At 36.2% G+C, this 23,073-nt stretch overlaps 2 protein-coding genes across 2 annotated transcripts; both read right to left on the bottom strand.

Annotated features, from left to right (window-relative positions):
• Positions 1 to 836: 836 nt before the first annotated feature.
• On the bottom strand, positions 837 to 11,692 carry LOC144835610 (uncharacterized). The gene is made up of 19 exons (XM_078690690.1): positions 11,620 to 11,692; positions 10,898 to 11,026; positions 10,213 to 10,461; positions 9,824 to 9,989; positions 9,349 to 9,500; positions 8,410 to 9,234; positions 8,000 to 8,134; positions 7,416 to 7,568; positions 6,513 to 6,638; positions 5,876 to 6,173; positions 5,351 to 5,457; positions 4,925 to 5,088; positions 4,392 to 4,511; positions 3,767 to 3,875; positions 3,218 to 3,290; positions 2,953 to 3,010; positions 1,961 to 2,031; positions 1,525 to 1,600; positions 837 to 1,101 (listed from the first exon to the last, which is right to left on the bottom strand). The coding sequence occupies exons 2-19, from the start codon at positions 11,004 to 11,006 to the stop codon at positions 958 to 960; spliced, it is 3,135 nt and encodes a 1,044-aa protein (XP_078546816.1). The 5' UTR covers positions 11,007 to 11,026; positions 11,620 to 11,692; the 3' UTR covers positions 837 to 957.
• Positions 11,693 to 11,935: 243 nt separating this feature from the next.
• On the bottom strand, positions 11,936 to 20,708 carry LOC144835608 (uncharacterized). The gene is made up of 10 exons (XM_078690689.1): positions 20,633 to 20,708; positions 19,623 to 20,010; positions 18,686 to 18,827; positions 18,397 to 18,516; positions 16,731 to 16,856; positions 15,789 to 15,899; positions 13,924 to 14,076; positions 13,468 to 13,608; positions 12,695 to 12,808; positions 11,936 to 12,081 (listed from the first exon to the last, which is right to left on the bottom strand). Exons 2-10 carry the CDS (start codon positions 19,983 to 19,985, stop codon positions 11,936 to 11,938), a joined length of 1,416 nt encoding a protein of 471 aa, XP_078546815.1. The 5' UTR covers positions 19,986 to 20,010; positions 20,633 to 20,708.
• Positions 20,709 to 23,073: the final 2,365 nt, after the last annotated feature.

The following is a 23,073-nucleotide window of genomic DNA, read 5'->3' as shown; positions in this document are numbered from 1 at the left end:
AAGAAAAATCCTTGGCTAAGATATCCTCAATAATAATAATATTACTTAACTAAACTAGGTCCACACACTCTCTTGTGGAATTTACATTATAATAGTATATCACCAGGCAGTGTAGAATTTCTTTTAATGCATGTAAAATGTATATATATATATATTTACAGAAATATGAAATCTATGGCTATACATAACAATTCAAGGTGATGTAATTTTGTTAATGACGTAGTATAATTCGTTGCGTATGCTAACGGCGTCTTTATATTGTTCTAGCAGTACAGAAAACCTATCTAGGCCTATACTTCGGACGGAAGTGTTTACTGAAGATAATATTGCATATTGCTTGGTTTCCAACTAACGAAAGGATAAGCCGTATACGCAACGCAAGCAAGTGACCAATAACAAGCGACAGTTCGAATAATCTATTGCTTGCGATTGGCCAAATACACTTACGTTGCGCTACGTCCTTGTGTTGCGTTACGTCTCTAATGTTAACTAAGCATTTGAGAGTTGACTAATAACAAGCGACAGTTTAATAATTATATAAAATATATATTCATAATGAGTAGTAATTTATATATATATATATATTTAAAATATTCATAACATATTTAGTATAATATACAGTACAATAAAATGTGTTCTCTCCTTTTTGTAAAGCTCTGTCTACACTATCAAACTATGTGACAACAAATGTGATGTGCCCATATATGGACATGATGATGTCATATTACCGCCATATTTTGATATATCACCACCATATTTGGGCACACTTGTTTTGTCAAACTAGTGTAGACAGAGCTTTACACGAAAAATGTGCAACCATTCAAAACTCAGGAACGTTCAATTCGTCATTATTGATCGATTGATGTTTAGTATAGAGTAAATTAAATTTCTCAACGAAAGCGTATAAAAATATTTGTATTAAAATAAGTTCACAATAAACGTTAAGTTTAAACTTGATTAATATGTTCCAATACCCATCAACCACTGCCGGGTATACTTTAAAACCTGGAACATCAACTCAACGAATTCACAAAAGCTAATGATTGAGATGCCGATGTATAACCCAGCTGTACCGCCAATATCGCTAATTAGATTCTCCAACTAAAAAGAGAGATCACATTAGTATTAATAATAATTATTATTAAAAAAAATTAAAATTTTTTAAAATACCGAAATATAATAACAACAATTGAATACTAATCATACAAATCTTACATTTTTCGTTAAAACACTTGCTCAAAAATGTTATATACACAAAAATAGAGGTCTAGACCTAAAAATTACTATATCCGATTTTGACACATATAACAATAATGTCTTGTGTCAATTCCTAAATACAGCATCGTATATGTTTCACATGATGCCTGTATCATGGAAGTAGGTTAAGGGTATGGTCTATAATACAGGCTTCATATTATGTTATCACATGTGATGCTCTATCACGGAATTTTCCTATACTGGGTAAATGTAGATACTGTATCGATCATAATCGGCTAACATGGCTTGTTAAAAATATATACTTACAAGATACGCCGGTTCCTCTGTTGTGCTTTGGTAATTTAGTTCCTCAAAAAATACTTCTAATCTTGCTATGTCCTTGCTACAAAATTGGTAAAGAAATTGCAATATTAATTTGTTTTCACGTGGATTCGTATTAACATGTGAGTCTCTATACTTTATCAATTTTAAATTCATAATCTATATGTATATATTTTTTAATTACTTTCGTAAGTCCTTGATTAACACCTTAAGTGTTTAAGGTGATGTTGTGAATATACGGTATGCATTTCACTGAAGACATCTGTAATTTTCTTCTGGCTGTTTTAATTAATCGTTTTGATTTAGCTTTTTACTTATTTTAAGTGTATGTCCATTGAGATTCATCCACTGATATAGCATTTTGTCATTAATTTGCCTTTGGGTTTATATATAAATGTATCTGTATATATGTGTGCCTTACCTCACAGCAGTCTTATCATTGATGTACCGTGTTTTGTCATTTATACTGTGTATGCTTCGTAGTAATTGGTTCTGGGGAAAAATTCAATTAAATTACAATTAATGTATTATTGTAAATAGGCCTAGACATAGACAGAGCTCTAGAAGTTGTGTATATATTTTTTTGTGAAAGATGTTTTTAGTTACAAATTAACGTAAGTGAAAAAATGTTTGTTTTTAAATTGTAGATAGCATACAAGATTGAACAAGGCAAAGAGAGATTGACGAAGGTGATTTAATAACTCCTGCAGTGTATAAAATCCCGTCGCCAGGCTACAGAGACGAGTGAAGTCACGACGACAAAATTTCAAAACAAAATGTAAGTGCTCATTTGTTAACTTTATATACATTTCCAAAAGAAGTCTCTTTTTATTATACATGAAATGGGTCTATGAAAACTTGGCCAAGATTCGTTCTCACTAGAAACGAAACTCAAAGACGTAAAAGCAACGCAAGAGAGTTGACAAATGACAAGCGACAGTTCGAATAACCCGTCGCCTGTGATTGGTCAAATCGCTTAAGCGTGGTTCCCACTAACGACGCAAAGTGCTGTATTGCGTAATCACAAGTGGGAACCGACGACGAAACAGTGTTGCAAACATCACAGGTTTGTTTTCACGCAGGCGGGGGCAAACACAATTATTGGAAGGGCATTTCGTACGTTTCGTAGGTTGCGTTACGTTGCGTCTCTAGTGGAAACCAAGCTTACAATACTTTCTGCCGAGTAGAAAGCCGCTGTAAGCTTGGTTCCCACTAGAACGTAACGCAAGGACGTAAACGCAACGCAAGCGTTTTAACCAATGACAAGCGAAGTTATAGACAGTTAGCAATCACAAGCGAATAAGCCATCGCTTGTGATTGGTCAATTCACTTGCGTTGCGTCCTTGCGTTGCGTCGCTAGTGGGAACCACGCTTTAGTACTTATATGTAGCGTAATGACAGTGCATTTCTTACCAAATAGATGTCGGATGGCCAAGTTGACTGGGATATTGTTTTACTGTAATATTCCTTGCTAGAATCAAAACAAAAAGAATCAAATGTCAGTACTACAGTATGTTCACTTGTTTATAGTAAACCATCATTGTTTCATTGCAACATAGCCTATAGCGTTTAAAATACTCATGAAATTATACTTTACGATAGGAATTATAGTGAATGTCTGCGCTCATGTCGTAAATTAAATTAAGCTTTTCAATAATGTAAGACTACTGATACTAACTCGCATTGTTGAAGACAATTGCAATCTAATAACTTCTGATTGTAGAAATAGTACATTAACTGTCTGCACACATCTGAAAGAATAAATAGTATACATTAGCACGGTTTAGATAACACCTAAATAGATCCCTGTCACCATTTGAGTGGACAATTGTGGGTCACATGATACAAAATAGTGCCCTATTTTTACGCTCGCGAGTGCGGTGGTGTATTCTATTTTTGTCGATGGAAAGAAATAGAATTTCATTTTTAACCTCTGGAAATTATTTGTACCATTCCACTCATAAACATTCATTATTTGTAGGCCTATATTATTTATCACAAATCATAGAAATGGAAAATAGGACATGTCTTTATGAAACCTTCAAATCAAAGTTTTTAAACATTTGTTCTCTTCGAATGAACACGATGAATAATAGGCACGTTCCTTTTTCCAAGCTAAAGTAATATTACATAGCTAACGTTATATGATATAGGCAGTCCTAGAACTTTGTTATAATTTTGTGCGAAAACAGTGCGAAGAAGAAAATGCAAACAAAATGTAATTTACCTTGCGTTTTGTTTAAGATTTCACATCGCTCACTTGGGTCGGCAGTAACTGTATCCGTACAGCCGCATTCAGATTTGATTTTATTTATTGCACAACTTTTATCACAACCCTATACGTATAAACACACGTTGTTAAGCTTCGTTCTCACTTGGACGCAACGCACAACGTAGGAGCAACGCAAGGAAGTTGACCAATCAAAAGCGACAGTTTGGATGATCCGTCGCGTTGTGATTGGTCAGATTTCTTACGGTGGGCCTGCATCCAAGTGGGAACCAAGGTTTTTTTTTTACTAAAATGTACAAGAACTACAGAATAGCTGTGACGCTTTCCTAGAGGCACCAATGAAAGATAATGATAATTCCTGTTGGCCAACTTCAGTCAAAATATGATATTAAGTATAGTATTTAAAATGATACGTGAACACCCTAAGGGCAACCTCTTTGAACCGGGAGAATTGTCAAACTCATTGTGTTCGACAAAAAAACTGATGATGTCATATTCTGTTTGATAACGTCAATGGGTTGTGGTAATCACGATATAAGATTACTGCACTTGAAAAAGTGAATTGTTCTTTTATGAGATTTATGAATAATGTGCTCGTACAAACAATGTATTCATAACCTACCACTGCATCGTAACTTAAATCCACTCCTTTAACCCCAAAAGCGTTGTACATATTTTCCTGAAAGTCTTCCGACTCCGAGATACAATCGCCATATCTGCCTCCAAGTTTCGAAACTACGTTCTATATCCGATAATAAAAAGAATAAAAAAAAAAAAAATCATTGTGTTACTTTCACATTTAAATTGAAAAGCTCACGTTAGAATAACAAAGGAAGACTATTTTTTATCTGATATTATACTTAAGCTTTATAGTAACCTCTTCGTTTCTAGCCATACGCAATAGTATATACGCAACAGTATCGGTGATTGAAATTAAGAAAACTTTCGTTTTCATAAAGCACCACTATATTGACGTGTCTATCGTGTCGAAAAGTCATTCTTTCAACACGAGCGTACGCAGAATGACTGTTGACTGTTATTGTTGACTAAATAGCTGCGTAGTTGGTTGCTGCGTCGTGAAAACAAATTGTGTGATACCAAAAGCAAAGCGTTTCTTATAGTACTAATACGTAAATGTACACATTTTTTACTTACGTATCGGAGACTGACAAACGTTATAGCACCAGGTTTGATAATAATCCCTTCGTCTTGTGGGAACTTGAGTCGATCGTGTGTGTCAAAAATTACCTTCACGCCAGCATCTCGCCCATAAATGCTTATGTACTCTTTTTGCTCAAGAAAAAGTGTGAGCTTCAGGCCTAAAATAAACAAAGTAAAAACATAGTAAAAACAAAACATTCACAATGACGTGAGAAAAACCTTGGAAGTAATTCAGTAAGTCAGGAAAATTAATATTGCTTAAAAACTGTATTTTGGAACGGGTATATTTCCACCCGATTCTGCAGCTTTCATTAAGATAACCTAGGCTTGTATCTCAATGACGTGCAATAGTCAGTTAATATCTATCTAATGACAGCTGAAGAATCGGGTGGTATTTCGGTGTTTAGTGACTAAAGTTACCGTATTTTGCGCCCGTCCTTGTAGAGTTTACTAAGCTACTTCCATCTCTGCCGTGGTTAAATATGTAGCAGTTACCATACCTATCGTCTTGAAATTTGCCGAAGTCACTGAAAAATTGTAATTCACGTGTCACAACATTAATACTCTTTAATACAATATCTTGCCGGTGATAGCCGCAACACTCTGTGGCAGGTGTGTGTTTAGAGAGATTTTAAAACATTAGTAAATGTGTTTGGAAGTGTATTTGGAGACATCTAGGGCAGGTGGCAAAAACCAATACAGTATACTGATCCTGATATATATTGTATGCCTACTGAGTTGACTTTCACCACGCATACAATTGACAATGTACAGTTCTACCGTTGTTAGCGGAAGGCGGGCTGAGCGAGCTTCTCTAGGACGCAACGCAAGGACGTAAGCGCACCGCAGGCAATTTAACCAACCATCGCGACGTGTCGCTTGTGAACTCATTTGCGTTACGCCTAAGCGGCTTAGATGACGTATCCAAGTGGGACCAAGCCATACCTGGGACTACAAGACCTTTGGTCGTAAGTACACTGTAAAATAAAGTCCTCAGCTTGGTGACCAAGTTCCTCAATCTCCTCATCTCCAAGCTTCAATACATCTTCCAAGTCACTGTAATCCGGATTTGAGCTGAAAGTAATAAAACTGTTCCAATCCGGTGGGTCTTCACCTTTGACCCTGTCGAATCCACGTTCATTGTAAAAGTTCTCTTCGAAATCTGTATACAATACAGGGTTACTGGTGTAGCTTGTGTATGGTTCGTACCAATCTTCGGGAAACGTTTCTTCTTCGTTTAATTCTAAAAAAAAATGCAAATATATATATATATACTTTTTATTTAATTCGTAAGAAATTAAAAAATTCTTCTAGAAAGTTACTCAAATATTATTTGCTTCTTATTATCCTTTTATTATTGCTATGATTTAATCTCTATTTAACATCGTTCTATGTCAGAGAGTGGTCTCTATTTGGAAAAAACAGTTTAATTCTAAAGTTCTGTCTACACTATGATGATGTCATATCACTACCATATTTAAGCATATCACTACCATATTTGGGCATATCACTACCATGGTACAACATTTTGTTTTTTGTCACATAAAGTTTGATAGGAGTGTTGACAGAGTCTTATAATTACCTTGACCAGTGCAATCTTCTTCGTCCTTCATATTAAAGCAATCAAAGACAGAATTGCAACGGTAATAATTATGTATACACAATCCTGACTTACAAAAGAAATATCCATCTGGGCATGTAAAGTTTTCTGAAAAATAGAATGAGAGAAATACTTTGAAAAATGACCGATAGATGGCGCGCTAATAATTATTTCTGCCAATATTAAAGATACAAATAACTCGAGATTATAATTCCTTTGTAAACGCAACAAATATACGTTACATTCTTACATCATGGAGGATCATACAGACATATATATGCACAAACATACAAAGAATTTGTGGACAGTGAGTGTGCTTTTTAATATATTGTGATGGCGCTAGTTACACTGCGTAAAGCATGAATAATTTAATGACGTAATGCAAAAAGGGCATAACTACGGAGACAGATTAGTACTCTGAGTTTATTGCGGGTATGCGTGACCGTGTACGTTATGCTAAGGCAAGCCATGCGTGTTATCCAATAAAGTACGAATGAATTTAACTGGTTGTCATGCATATAATTATAAAGTATATGTAAATCAATTGTGTTGCGTAGCACTGTGTAAATTATATATAAATCATACTGTCAAATTATAGAAACAGTGCTCATGTTCTTGGTGGGTGAATCTGTGATAATACCATATATGGCTCTGTGGTCTAGTGGTATGATACTCGCCCTGTAAGCGAGAGGTCGCAGGTTCGAATCCCGTCAGAGACATTTATTCATACAACTAAATATACGGACATTTCGCCGATGAGCTAGGCTCTACGCGATTATAAGATCATGTTTCGAATACTGCACTGTTTCTATAATTTTACAGTATGATTTATAATTATAAAGTATCATAGTGTACATTAGTATTTATACAAAAGGTTTTGCTCACCTAAACCATCGGGTAGTGTTTGTTCGAGCGAAGGACAATAGGGTCTTGTTTCGTCTTCACCGTCACTGCAGTCTTCAACGCCGTCACACTCCTTCACAGCCGATATGCACCTCTCCTCACCTTTTACGCATTTCACTTCTCCAGGTCCACAATCTAAGGAAATTCAAAATGCATTGCAAATATCAATATGTACAGTAGGCATAATAGAATTTACTTCATTTTTTTTCATTTTAAAATACTGTTTATAGGCCTACTAGTACTAACTGTTCAGTGTTTTTAAAACGTCCGGAAATGAAACTCTCGAACACATTTTTCTCTACAGCTCACTATGTCGGTTGGTCGGTCGGTCGGTTGGTCGGTAAACACTAACTTGAGCACGCAACTGCAGCCATGTATATAACATTGTTAAAACAAGGCATATGTGTCAAACCTGCATTCGAGCTAGTAAACAAACTAGAGCTAAGCTAAGCAAGTCTACTCAGACATTGTTTTCAACGCGATGTACGCGATTAACCGTTATAGTTCCCTGAAGGTTTATTGTGGACAGCTTGTAGGCCTATAACTTTTAAAACATTATAACTCACCCTGAGCTGCAGGTCCACACACAAATTCATCATCCCCGTTTTCACAATCAGGAAAGTTATTGCATGTCATCCATTCCGGAAGACACTCGCCGGAGGAACACTTAAACCCTTTTTCGACACAGTCAATTTTGGTGACTGAAAAAAACAATATTTTAAAACACGTCAAGTTTCAATTAAGCTATATATAATATTATTCATATTCGTTTGGTATCATACCAATATTATTATTTATGTTTCTTTTTCCATTAGAAGCATTCTAAAGCTCTGTCTACACTATCAAAGTTTATGTGACCAAAACATGTGATGTGCCCATATATGGATATGATGATGTCATATCACTACCATATTTGGGTACATAACACTTTTGTTAATCTAGTTTGATAGTGTAGACATAGCTTAATATATCTTACTATTTGAAATCGTTTCATTGAGTACATCCCTTCTTTTGCGTACATTTGGCTCACTTGTTGAATTTGTGATGTCTGTCAACAACCAATTTCCTGCAGTTGTATATCCACTAGATGTATCTGCGTCTGTTGCAACGCTAGAGTCGATCGCCTTGGTCGTTTCCATTGACCCCGTTGACCTCTGCCAATTGATGCTGGATGCAAAAGTGTTGGCCGTTGGAACCATTGAACTGGTTTCACTGGGAATGTCGTTGAACGTAAATGAAAATGTGGGATCTGAGGTATCTGGTTCAGTTGAGGTATCTGGTCCAGTTGAGATATCTGGTCCGATTGAAGTATCTTGTCCAGTTAAAGAATCTTGTCCAGTTAAGGAAACTTCACCAGTTGAAGTATCAAGTCCAGTTGAGATATATGAACCATCTGTTGTTGAATCTGTCTGGTCATCTGATATAATTGTATATTCCGAAGTAGGCGCTTCTGATCCATCCATTCCATTGTCAGAATCATTCAATTCACCGTCTGATGTGACTACATTGTCTGATGTAAAGGAATCTGGCGTCATATCTGAAGTATATGCATCCTCGTTCCCACTCTCACCACTTTCGGTATTGGTAATACCTCCCCTACGAGTGCCCGCAATACTGGTACTTTCGTCACTATTACCGCCGATACTATCAGTACCATATCCTGAACTACTACTGCTGCCGCTGCCGCTGCCGCTGCCGCTGCCGCTACCATCGGTAGATCCCCCACCGCATACGCCTGTTGATGATGTCTGACTATTATTATCATTAGAAGAAGGCGGCGTATAATCAGGAATTACCGACCCTGTAAAATTGGAAAATAAAGTAATTAGTTTCAAATCTCCATAAATATGAAATGTATTAGCTGAAATGTGAACTGCTCGATACACAGATCTATTATTAATGAATTTTAACATGCCTTCCTCGTAGCAAGTGACGCCGGCATCTTCGACGTGATCGCAGTTATGGGAATTCCATCCAGGAAATAGACAGTCTGCTATGTTAATCTCTGTGCCCAGACAGTCAACATCGTCGAGAAGTATTTCTCCAGTTCCACTTCCAAAATAAGCCCTAAAAACATTATCGTCATAAATAAAAAAAATTACGAACAGCAGCGTAATTAAATAATAAAATAATAACTATGGAACTAACCCCTAGCTTCGTATACCTATGAACTATGAACCCCCTAGATGCGTGACTTACGAACTATGAACCACCTAGCTGCGTGTATACTTACGAACTATGAACCACCTAGCTGCGTGTATACTTACGAACTATGAACCACCTAGCTGCGTGTATACTTACGAACTATGAACCACCTAGCTGCGTGTATACTTACGAACTATGAACCACCTAGCTGCGTGTATACTTACGAACTATGAGTGTATACTTACGAACTATGAGATTCAACTGCACTAGAATATCCAAGCATTTTACATATAACCGTAGCATCTTGAATGTCCCAACCGTCGTCGCAAACAGTGCCCCATGTACCTTTGTAATATATCTCAACTCGACCCATGTACGTAGCTGGACCATCAACCAATCGTACTTCTGGAACTGTAACAAAATTTAGAAATGTGTGTACTATAGTAGTATTTCTCTGATTTTTCTATTTTGCCGACTAAAATGTATGTGATAACACAAAAGTGTGATGTGCTCAAATATGGTAGTGATATGCCCAAAGATGGTAGTGATATGACATCATCATGTCTATATATGGGAACATCACATTTTTTGTCACATAAAGTTTGATAGTGTAGACAGAGCTTTAAAGACATACCCGTCGTGCAAGTAGCAGACGATGGGTCAATCGGTGGTGGAACGTCGCATAACACTTCCAAATGAACGGTGCCACTGATGACTACACAAAAAGGTCCATCGGTTCTGCCATCCGGGTTGCGACAATAGTTCGACTGCTGTCCGTTGTAATTTGTGTTTTCCCAATCGCCACAAGTCCGTCCATCGTTAGTGACAGCAACGGTTCCAGAATAGTCTAGACCGTTATCACGTACGTAGCATTCTGTGTATACTAAAAAACATATATTATTTTTTGGAATTGTGGAATTTTCGACTGAACTTTTGCTGTCTGAAACATGTACGGTAAACTAGATGTGAAGTCGTCACCATGACGAGTTGACTGTACAGTAGGAAGAAGGCTGAATTATTGAGGCGAGTAGGAAGGAGATTATAAGATGCACAAGAAGAGGATTGGATATCAGGAGAGGTTGACAGATATAAGGATAGGATAGTATAGCCAAGACCAAGAAAGATTAAAATTGTAAGCCTATCAGACGAGATTTGGACCACTTCAACTTCATGTAACAGCACAATGGCACCTACCCAATCCGAAGAGTTGCAAGAGCAAAAGACGACGGATTCTCAGAACCAAGGCGTAAGTCTAGCAAGACTTTCAGGGCGGAGCAGGAACTATAATGCCGGGAACGCGGTACAAGACGAATACTCACATTCTGAACAATTATCTATTGACTCGTCCCAGCCATCAAAGCAATCATGAATTCCGTTGCATTGCTTCAGATCAGTAATACATGATTGAGATTCATTATATGTATCCATGCACAAGGTTCCATTACACTCTGTCGACAAAAATAAAAAAGTGGGTTAAAAGTATACTTTATTACTTGTACCTTATTTAATCAAGTCAATTTAACACTGAGCTCACTTTGCCAAGATAGAAACTCGTAACAGTCCTTTGATATTGTGTCTGGCTGCGATAAATACCAACATTCTCCGTGACGCGCGGTGACTGTTACGGGCCGTGGAACTATCAAAGAACTTGTATGTAGGTCTTCCTTCATAGAAATGAAAAAAGCAGTTGTATGTGCTTGGATGCATTATCAAACCAGCCGATTCCTCTACGATATTATGTCTAGTGGTAATAGTATTTTGTAGTGTCGTTTCTGGTGGCGGTCCAACCATACTCTATGTGTATCGGTTGAGAGTCCTTTCTTTGGTAACACGGCATGTCGATAGCCCTGGAACCCTCGAGGGAGAGGAAAAGAGGCCGACCAATAAATAGAGGAGACCCTCAAACTGACACAAAAAAGACCGGAAAAGACACAGATGGGAAGAACTGGTAGCTAAAGCCCAGGATAGAGGGATCTAGACGATCGATGACCTGGCCTAGATGTGTGGGGCATAAGAAGTGAGTGTTCTCAATATCTCTTACCTTCACAATTGGTTCCATACCACCACGTATCATAACAACAGCACGTGTATCCATTGTCATTACTCGAGTCTTCCACGCAATACCCATTGTTTCCACACGGACTAGTGTAGCAGGGTTTAGCTAAATTGTTAAAAAGACTTTATTAATAACATAAATAATGCTTTATTTTGTAATTTAATTTTTAACAATGCACAGCCCTCGCGTGACAGGGTTTAATTCATTGTTTAAAATGACTACATTAATAACATAAATAATAATGTTTTAATTTTTAACAAAATTCAGCAATCACGTGACAAAAATATTGAAGAATGATGAGTTAATATGGTACGGTTATGTTGTAATAGGAAAACGTACTAGCGCAATTTGACTCATCTGATCCGTCGGCACAATCCACGTAATTGTCACACTCCCAGTATGTATAAATACAAGTTGAATCCGAAACACACTGAAATCCCTCGCAATCTGTAATACAAAAAGAATGACAATATTGTAACGGTAGTCCTAATTGTTATCATTATGACTGTCGTTTGCGTGACAAGAATTAATCTCTTCTTGCAAGATCCTCTATTAATGGTATTTTTGTATTGTGTCATTATAAATTACCACCCTTTTTATTGTATTACCATTGATAGAAACTAATAAATGTTGAATTATTTATGCGTAATGCATGAGAAACGATTATCTGATGTGGTGACTGTACATGATCGTAGTTACCATTGATTCCCCGTCAGTATACCTGCACATTGAAAATTCGTAGGTAGGCCTACTAGTTGAACTTAGTTCCCACTAGGATGAAACGCAAGGGCGTACACGAATACCAAGTTTACGCTTGTGATTTGTCCAGTTACTTTTACGCTTACATCATTGCGTTACGTTTACGTCCTTCGACGTGCCGTTTACGTCCTTCGACGTTCCGTTTATGTCCTTGCGTTACGTTTACGACATTCCGTTACGTTTTCAACATTGCGTAAATTTACGTCCTTGCGTTAACGTTAAGTATTTGCGTTACGTTTACGTCAAAAAGACGAAACAGAATGTAACTTCACCTAAGGTGAGGTGAATATTATAAACTTACCACAATTTTCTTCATCGGATCCATCAATGCAATCAATATTGCCATCGCACTTGTAATTGATATTTACACATCCAAACGTATATTGACATTGGAACTGATTGGTATTGCATGTGTCTGAGGATAAATGAAATTACTATTAGATGTAGGTAGGTACACCTATGACGAAATTCTACTTTGTATCAAAAGTAGAACGATACATCTGGTGAAAATATATCTCATTTCAAAGGATAAAATAATCGCCGCAGTCGAACGTTATTAAAGCGTGGTTCCCACTAGCGACGCAACGCAAGGACGTAACGCAACGCAAGTGAATTGACCAATCACAAGCGATGGCTTATTCGCTTGTGATTGCTAACTGTCTATAACTTCGCTTGTCATTGATCAACACGCTTGCGTTGCGTTTACGTCCTTGCGTTACGTTCTAGTGGGAACCAAGCTTAACTAGAGACGCAACACAAGGACGTAACGCACGTAAGTGAATTGACCAATCACAAGCGATGGATTATTCAAACTGTCGCCTGTTATTGGTTAACACGCATGCGTTGCGTTTACGTCCTTGCGTTACGTCATAGTGGGAACCAAGCTTTACAGACGTTATTCAGCCGGTCAATGATTAATTGCAGTCCCCGGAATATACTTTTAAAAGCGTCAAATTAGGTTTAATTTGAACATTATAATTTGCCAAATAAGTACCGCAGTTAAAGAGCCGTATTTAAACGTCATGCACATTGTCTTTAATCATATAACTTTCATAAGACATTTTCCCTACATACCTGAACCGATGCCGCTTGCATCTCCACAGTTTTGTTCATCCGTTCCATCAGAACAATCTACGTAATTGTCGCATCGCCATGTGTGGTATATACATCTATTGCCATCACACTGAAATTCAGTATCTCCGCATAAAGACGGCGCTACAAAATAAAAGGAAGAACACAAAAAGTAATATCGGAACTTGTCTGTAATAGTAACGTGGGTTCTTCGACGGTGGTAGCGAGAGGTTAAAAACAGACGAGGTAAAGATGCTTTAAATATAATTTTTGATATAAAATATGACGATCAGTGCTGGAGAATTGGGGTGGGTGGTGAAAATTGAAAATTTCCTCATGCTGGCTACGGCCCTGTTTTAGTAGTCTAAGTTTTTTTATAACAATTGCTTTTCATATAGACCATCTCTGTCAAGGTTTTTGAGAACTAGGCCTATAACAAATCAAATAATTTAGGCATACCTATGGTTGTTTGAGCCACTGCCAAACAGGTGTCTGCAAACTCGTCTTCCCCCGTAGTACAATCATTGAAGTCATCGCAGAGATAACTACGTGGTATACATTTCAGTTCTCGTTCACACAGGTAGCCACCAGTTTCTGAACACTTTTCTGCTTCTGTAAAACGAAAGGAAGTTCATTAATGCTTTGGAAGTAATCCTACATAGTTCCCTCCTCAATGCTTGGTTCAGAGAAGCAACAAAATGATGTAAGGAATGAATAAAGTAACGCAAGTGAGTTGACCAAACACATGCGATGGATTATTCTAACTGTCGCTTGTCATTGGTCAACACTCTTATATTGCGTTTATGTCCTTGCGTTGCGTCCTAGTGGGAACCAAGCTTTATTGGCCTGGCATCATAACCTGAATGGGCTCCTTTGGGTTTTTACTTTCATTCCTCCCACGACACTTCCATGTTTACATGCTTACAAAACCTAATTCCATAGTCCATGGTTTCATTTTTGTTCTCACTTGGACGCAACACAAGTAGGCCTAATTTGATCAACCACGAACTGTCGTTTGTGACGTGTCGACTCCCTTGCGTTGCGTGTACGAATCGCTGCGTTGCGTCCAAGTGTGAACCACACTTAAAGTGTAGTTGGTTTCAATTATTTTATCATATTTTACTCATATCAAAAGCCTCATGAAGAGACTTAAGGCCAATTTACACAGACGAGCGGCAACGGTAAAACCGCGTATAGCTTGTCTCGTAGAATCTATATCTCCTAAAGCTTGTTCTCATTAGAACGCAACGCAAGAACGCAAGCCAATTGTCAAATCCAAGCGATGGATTACTCGAACCGTTCCTCGGTTCTAGTGGGAACCATGGCTTTAGCGGAAACCGCCCGTTCCCTCCGCACTTTGTGTAAATGGTAAGGAAGAACATAGATTCTATATTTGTTATTCCCTTTTATACCGCTCGTCTATGTAAATTGGCCTTTACCGACAGATAGGCACAATGCGATCCTCTTTGAGATGTGGTTGGAATAAAAACATTACTGCTAGCTAGCTAGCTAGGCCTAACACTATAACACTGTATGTTATACCCTTTTTACTAAACATTGTGTACCCAGTCGGTTATACAACAAAATCACAAGCCTATATAATGTGTATACTATTTGTCTTGCTCTGTTTTATGTTTTTTTTTTATTGTTTTAGCATTTTACAATTTATAGACTTTAACACGTTTCGATTTACTAATCTACACGTTGCCATAGACGCATACTTAGATTACAATATAAACATGTCCATTATTCCATATTTCATGATGGTACGATGTTATTATAGCCTACGATTAAGTTGATTCGTGACTAATTGCTCTTAAAATACAATAGAGTTTGTTGGTATGAAATATTTAATTATGCTATTTACTGTATTAGTTACAACTACAGTGAAATGCATATCGATCAATTCATTTATGTATATAGGCCTACAAAAAAATTTTTTGTTCCCAGAATGAAGACGATTGCCTAATTCTAAAGCAACGTTCGGAGCCTTTGCTATAATACAAACTTGTGCATAATTATTTATCCAAAACAAAGTTGTTCTGGACCGACCGACCGACCGACCATACAGTGTTATGCCAAATCGTCACTGGGCCGAATTGTCCTGCTATCGAACCTACTGTGCCTAACTTGAAACAACGTTCGGAGCCTAACCTTTGCTATAATACAAAATTGCGCAGAATAGCTCAAAAACGAAGTTGTTCTAGATCGCCTATATAGTAGGCCAAATCGTCCCTGGGCCGAATTGTCCTACGATCGAGCCTACTGTGCTTAAAACAACGTTCGAGGTTTTCGCTATAAATACAAAAACGCACGACTCTTACCGCATGTGAGTTCATCTGACTCATCAGTACAATCGTATTTGCCATTACAGACGAGCACCTTTGGAATACAACCGCCCCTTTCGTTACATTTAAATTCACGAGATTTGCACTCTGAAAAAAAAAAAAAATATCTCGGCATTAAAAACTGAATTAACTATCAAACTTTATGTGACAAAAAATGTGATGTGCCCATATATGGACATGATGATGTCATATCACTACCATATTTAGGCACGTCACTGCCTTATATGTGCACATCACACTGGGGATAATCCTGCTGAAGGAATATTATTTTTCTCTTTGTCATCCTCCCACGGGATTTATCAATCGATATTGTAATCAATAATGATAACGATTATTGATTTTGTAATCAATAATGAGATAACGATTAATTATTGATTTTGGGTGTGAACTGGACTGATTAATGAATGAATCTAGAATCCAGACAGACAGAAGATGGAAATACGGATGAATAATTTAAAAACAAAATAATTACAAAATTATTCACGTAATGATCGCACAATTTAAGTCTATTTATTTATACACATAATATTGATCCCCAATATAAGAACAGTGATGATTAACAATACCTGTCTTGCTTTGATTCAGCAGTGCATTGTAATACAAAGTACCTATAATCTAATTAGTTTAATCAAAGAATATTTTTCATAATTACTATAGAGTCTCTTCGATTCTTAAGCTTAGTTTCCACTAGGACGCAACGCAAGGACGTAAACGCAACGCAAGCGTGTTGACCAATAACAAGCGACAGTTTGAATAATCCATCGCTTGTGATTGGTCAACTCACTTGCGTTATCTCCTTGTGTTGCGTCTCTAGTGGGAACCAATCATCATTAATTGACCCATAGAGTTATCAATATATTGGCTAGAGGGCGGACTCATGTTGTCGCAGTTCAATTTAGTACTACTGTATGTTCTTACCACAATTGTCTTCATCTTCTCCATCGTAACAATCTTTGTTCCGATCGCACTCTAGCCGTCGGCTGATACATATACCGGACTCGCTGCCATTATTGCACTTAAATAAATCTTCATTATTGCAATCGCCTGGAAATAAATAAATTTAACTTAATATGAGATATGAAAATTTAATCAGAATAGATTGTTCATCAGTCGATATTATTTTGATTTGATTTGCATTTGTTGTTGATGTTGACGTAAACGCAATCAGAACTAATATCCTTAACTTGTTATAACGTGTTGTTTTAGGCCTACTTATTTGAAGGTTGAAGAGACAAATCAATGATATAATATAGACTACGTCAGTAGGATCCCTCCTTGAGACATCTCTATCCGCCGGCGGAGGAGACTCCTTATATTTAAATGGGACGCGCTTTCCCGTGAAACAAACAAGAGAAATATTGTGTTTTATTTTAACACAACCCATATTAAGAGGACAGTTTGCTGGTTGACTGTGCCCTTAATATGGGTTCTTCTGTAACGAAATAGTAGCTTTAAATCCGATCATTTAAATTTGTAATCATTGTTGAATTGTGTCCCCATTCATCACCGGCGCTATTTTCAAAACGGCGCTTTTCGAACGACGGTTGAACGAATTGGATTTGTGAAAACGAATTTGAATGTTAAATTTAGTTGCTTTAATTTTAATCTGTGTGATTTTAACGATAGACCGTTGGTATAAAATGAATATTCATGAATATTGAACATTCGATGTAAACTAAAGCATACTTATTTACAAAACCAGTACAAGGTTAAACACACTAGGTAAATGTATGTATATAATAGAGACATTTTAATACAGATTGATGTCTTCTACATACTGAAAATTAATTATTACTAGATTAATACGATATGCTAGCTAATACGGACTCTCATGAATAAATAATTGATGATATAATTGGAATTAGTTTTCTCACGTAATGAAAATTAGCATTGTTGAATAAGTACCGGCTTTACTACACAAAGCCATCAAAAAATCACTGAAGATAAAGATCTCATCATATGCAGCAGTTGTACACGTCACAGTGGTGACACGTCACAAACTAACACTTGAATACGCGTCACAATGTTAACATGTCATACACCATAAATATACATGCGTCACAATATACTAATACAGTACACGTCACAGTGGTGACACGTCCCACACTAATTATACACCCGAATACGCGTCAGAGTGGTAACATGTCATACACCATAATACTTGAGTCACAATATACTAATACAGTACACGTCACAGTGGTGAAACGTCACACACTCATATACCCGAATGCGCGTCACAATGGTAACATGTCATACACCATAATACTTGCGTCACAATCTAATACAATATACGTCACAGTAGTTACATAACCTTGAGTTAATGACAGATTATTAGTATTTTCATTTTAGCGTTTTTATAACCAAATTATTCTAACAATGATTATAAATCATTCCTACTGCCGAGTCAACAAATAACAATAGCATATAGTAATTAACCACACTCTCCGGGTTGAATAAATAATAGTTAAATATCATAACCTGTTATTACTGTATATCAAAAACATCATAAACTTTCTATTGAGAAAAGAGAATCGTAGATAAGCAAATCGCAATTACAATGTAAAAAATATATATTTATACATACCGTATATGCAGTTAAACTCGTCACTAAAATCTTTACAGTGGTTGATACCATCGCATCTAAGATACTGTTTAATACACGTACCACCAGAGTTACACATGAAGTCACCCGGTAAACATGGCTCTGGGTTAATACAAAAAAAAAACCAAATTGCCATTAAAAGCCCTTAATATATTAGCATGGTTTTTCAGTATCGTGCCTACTGACGGCAACACCACCTACCCTAACTCATAAATATTACTAGGCCTATATCTTACCCTCTAATTGACAGGTATAGAAAGGTAGAACTCACCATAATATGGAAGTGTCACTCCCTTGTCCACCACAAGAGCTTGTCTGTGCTTAGAATTTTCAACAGCAGATTTTCTAAGTTTGTTTGTGTTACAAATGGTGATGCTAGGGAATTTTAACTCTGAGTTTGTAACCACTTCAATCTGTTTAAAACAAATGTAGAGAAACATCATTATTTCAATCAATAACCAACCGGTTCCAAAATGGTCGAGAATACTCATTAAAGCTTGGTTACCACTAGCGACGCAACGCAAGAACGTAACGCAACGTAAGTGATTTGACCAATCACAAGCGATGGATTTAAGAACAGTGGGTTGTCATTGGTCAACTCGCTTGCGTTGCGCGTACGTCTTTGTGTTGCGTCTCTAGTGGGAGTTGCGTCTCTAATAAGAGTTCTAAAATGGCAAAAAAAAATGAAAAACTCGCAAAACGAAAATTGGTATTTCTATGTAAATTTTTTTTTAATGAGATATTCTATTCTATTCTATACAGGTTTTTATATGGCGCCCTACAAAGAACAGAGCCCCTAACAATACTTAGTAATTAATTAAAAAGAAAAGTTTTAAGCTGACGTTTAAATAGAGGTGTCGAATTCGCTCCTCTCAATATATATGATATATGATCATGATCATGTATAAGGATATTATGTATGTTATAACAATGTTAAAGACATAACTTCTTGTGTAAGTGTAGTATAGAAAAATAAAAGAAAATTAATGAAAAAAGGAGATAATATGGAATAAAAATGAATTTACAAGATTTAAAAATGTTACTGATGAAGTTGATCAAATTGAAATTAACAAAACTGTGATAATAATGAAAATTATTTTATGGTAATGACATGAAAGATGATATTAATGTGAGGAAAAGTGGTGTTTAACGCCACAAAAGAGAGAAAAAAGCATGGAATAGGTACCAATAGGCCTGATTACACTTACTTTCGTGTTAACGGGAGAATCCAGATAGAGCTGAAATAACACCGACGTCTGCCAAATGAACATGCTTACGCCAACAAGGAAGAGCACTCCCCAGATGAAGCGACTCAATGAATTCGACGACTTAAATACATGTGGCAGTCCATGTGTACTTGTTACGTCCATAGCAAAAGAGTGAAATATAGTCCTGTAAGAGTGATAATCATACAATCCTTCTTCCTTTTTTTCAATCTTTTCCGAGTTGTCCACTACAGTTGGTTTTCTGTCCGGTAGGTATCCTCTTTCCTCTGATGTTTTCATGAATTGTTCTGGGTAAACTTCGGAAGAATTCCAAAATATTCGGCTGTCATTTCCGCTAGAATCCATCCTTCCAAGTGAAATATCTAAGTTACTGCAGTAATGAACAAGTAAAACAAATGATTGATGGTTTACGGTAAAATATCATTAATCGCTATTGACCGACAGATTGACCGATGCTAAATCATTAACCAAACATGCATGTATTAAAACGAGATTCAAACCAAATTGCGAAGAATGTGTTTAATGTGTGTTCACATAGGAATTATTTTCACGATCATTATACTTAAAAGTACGATTAAATATGAACGCAGTTAAGTTAAAAGTAAATGTGAACGCAGTTTAAAAGCTAAAATTAAATGTGAACGCAATTTAAGCTAAATAAAAGTAATTTTGAACGCAGTTTAAGCCAAAAGTAATTGTAAACGCAGTTAAGCTGAAAGTAAATGTGAACGCAGTTTAAGGTAAAAGTAAATGTGAATGCAGTTTAAGCTAAAAGTAAATGTGAAGAAAATTAATGCGAACGTAGTTAGCTAAAAATGAGTGGGAACGCAATTTAAACAAAAAGTGAACACATTTAAGCTAAAAAATGGTCTAGGAAAAAAGCCTAACAAATTCTATATTAAACCTGATGTTAACTCTACACATTCATATAAAAAAAATCGAAAATTAAAAAATGGATTAATCAAATAACAATCTGTCAACGAATTACTTACATAAAATGCAATTTTAATTTGTAATTTTTTCGATTAAATGTTGTCCATAATTTATTCTGCCAAGCCTTATATCCTGTTGCGATTATAGTAGAGTTTAAAACCCTGTTTATTAACGAAAGATTGCCGGCGTAGTATGGTTTTGTTAACAATATTTTATGCGCGTCTTTCTAATTTGCATAGAGTGCGTCTAATTGGCTAGTTTCATTTGAACTGGTTCTTGATTATTGATGTTTAATTTTTATGATATAATTATAACTTGTTTACCAAGGCTGCCTTAAATGGAAAAGATTTTAAGAGAAATTGTTTAATTTATCAATTGGAAGCACGAAGGTGAACATTTGTTCTCGCGAACGGTGTTAATAATAGGTCGGAATTGAATGACATGGTTAATGGAATGTATTGAAACGTTTATACTATACCGATCATCATCATCATCGTAATCACCAACATCGTCATCGTCACCATCATCATCATCATCATCATTATCATCATCATCATCATTATCATCATCATCATCGTCATCATCGTCATCATCATCATCATCATCGTCATCATCGTCATTGTCATCATAATCATCATCATCATTATCATTATCATCATCTTCATCATCGTCACCGTCATCATCATCATAATCTCATCGTCATCATCATAATCATCATCGTCATCATCATCATCGTCATCATCTTAATTATCGTCTTCATCATCATCAGCATCATCACCACCATCATTATCAGAATCATCACCATGATCATCATCATCATAACCATCATCAACTTAATCATCGTCATCATAATGTAATCATCATCATAATCATCTTAATCATCATCATCATCATTATTATTATCATCGTTTATAACCTAAGCGACTGCCTTGTCGATATTTAATTTATTAAAGAAATTGTAACCATCAAGAAAGAGGCAATCAAGTCAGACAGACAGACAAACAGACAAACAACAATGAAGACATGCATGCATAATGCTTTCCTCGGGTGGTAATATCAATCAGATATCAGAGAAACGTAGGTGTGAGAAAATCTTTTGTAAATAAAAACGCAATCAAACAAGATTGAGATACCAATGTGCAATTTACTTTAATTAGAATATTACTTACGGATTATCGATGCCTCCTCTATCTTGGTCAAACAGCCAAGTCGAGCGGTAAGAAATAAGACGCTTTTCCCTGTCTGATAGATCGTTCATATTGCAAATCTAAATCACAAAAAGAAACGAAATGCTAATCCCAGTTTGTATTTTGGAGAGCACCGCATAATCGCCGATTGTTACTTATATTAATATACAATCAATGTTATTCCATTGTAGGCCTATATTCATGCTATGATACCCCGTTAATTTTGTAATAATCAAAAATAATAAATCATGCGACTTTCTAGATATCTAATTTATTTATACCTCAATTCGGCAGGCCTATGTCGTAGTTATTGCACAATTTAACATATTTATATGTGATCCATGTGACAAAATGTATGTTCAGGGTTTTTAGTAGCCGCTTTGCTTGTAAAATGGCCTTCTTCGCTACAGGCTTAAATTTTGCTCTGTTTCTATCAAAGTTTTAAATCATCAAGAGGCCTACACTTCCCTAAAAAAAACATCAGTTGATTTTTTGGACAGAGGTAATAATGTATTGAATTATTCCGCTTTGAAAATATTATATCTATGCCATGAGTTTGATTATTATACAATGGATTATGACAATTTTGTTTAGCGTTACCTCCACTATCAATTACTCCTTCTTTTACTGTCATTATGTGCAAACAAAAAATCCTCTGTTTTAAAGGGAACTACATTAACTAAAATGTTAACGCATAGTAAAGCCAAGAATAAATTCAATAACATTGTATAGATGTAGGTATGTTAAAATACTAGTAAATAAAACATTAAATTGAACAACAAGTCAACAACTTACCTTAATATTTCATCAACGCGTTAAAGGTACTAACGTACGACGATTCGTACACTAATCATCGATTTATTGTACACAACACAGTCGGAAATATTAAAGCTATACTGGTACTCATTGTTATAAGATGCAAATATACACAAATGTCAGAAGTGCAGGTAGACTGTCCAGTTGGCCTATTATTACTATTATTAATTTAAAATATCTAATTTACGCAATTCATTCTAACAATTTAGGATACCTCGGCTAAGCATCCTATACGATATCTAGCCATTTATACCCACAAACGGCCCACCCCCTAAACCCCCAAAAAATATTTACAAGAAAACTTGTTATGATGTTGTAAAATAAGGTCTTGCAACGCAAGGAAGTAAGCCGCAACGCAAGCAAATTGACCAATCAAACGCGATGCAGCTTAAGCTTGGTTCCCACTAGCGACGCAACGCAAGGACGTAACGCAGCGTAAAGCTTGGTTCCCACTAGAACGCAACGCAGCGACGTAGGCCTATATACGTTGTTGTATT

This window comes from Antedon bifida, chromosome 2, assembly GCF_963402885.1.
Source record: "Antedon bifida chromosome 2, ecAntBifi1.1, whole genome shotgun sequence".
NCBI lineage: Eukaryota > Metazoa > Echinodermata > Crinoidea > Comatulida > Antedonidae > Antedon > Antedon bifida.
This window is presented reverse-complemented; position numbering and strand designations above follow the sequence as displayed.

What these genes read in the sequence shown, in the direction of transcription:
- LOC144835608 (XM_078690689.1), bottom strand. Translation starts at nt 19,985, where the DNA reads ATGGATTCTAGCGGAAATGACAGCCGAATATTTTGGAATTCTTCCGAA. An exon ending in CGAGTTTAACTGCATATACG is followed by an intron (nt 16,857 to 18,396) that starts GTATGTATAAAT and finishes ATTTATTTCCAG; the next exon opens with GCGATTGCAATAATGAAGAT. An exon ending in AGTGGCTCAAACAACCATAG is followed by an intron (nt 13,609 to 13,923) that starts GTATGCCTAAAT and finishes TTTATTTTGTAG; the next exon opens with CGCCGTCTTTATGCGGAGAT.
- LOC144835610 (XM_078690690.1), bottom strand. Translation starts at nt 11,006, where the DNA reads ATGGATACATATAATGAATCTCAATCATGTATTACTGATCTGAAGCAA. An exon ending in AACACTACCCGATGGTTTAG is followed by an intron (nt 6,639 to 7,415) that starts GTGAGCAAAACC and finishes TCTATTTTTCAG; the next exon opens with AAAACTTTACATGCCCAGAT. An exon ending in CAGAGGAACCGGCGTATCTT is followed by an intron (nt 1,102 to 1,524) that starts GTAAGTATATAT and finishes CTCTCTTTTTAG; the next exon opens with TTGGAGAATCTAATTAGCGA.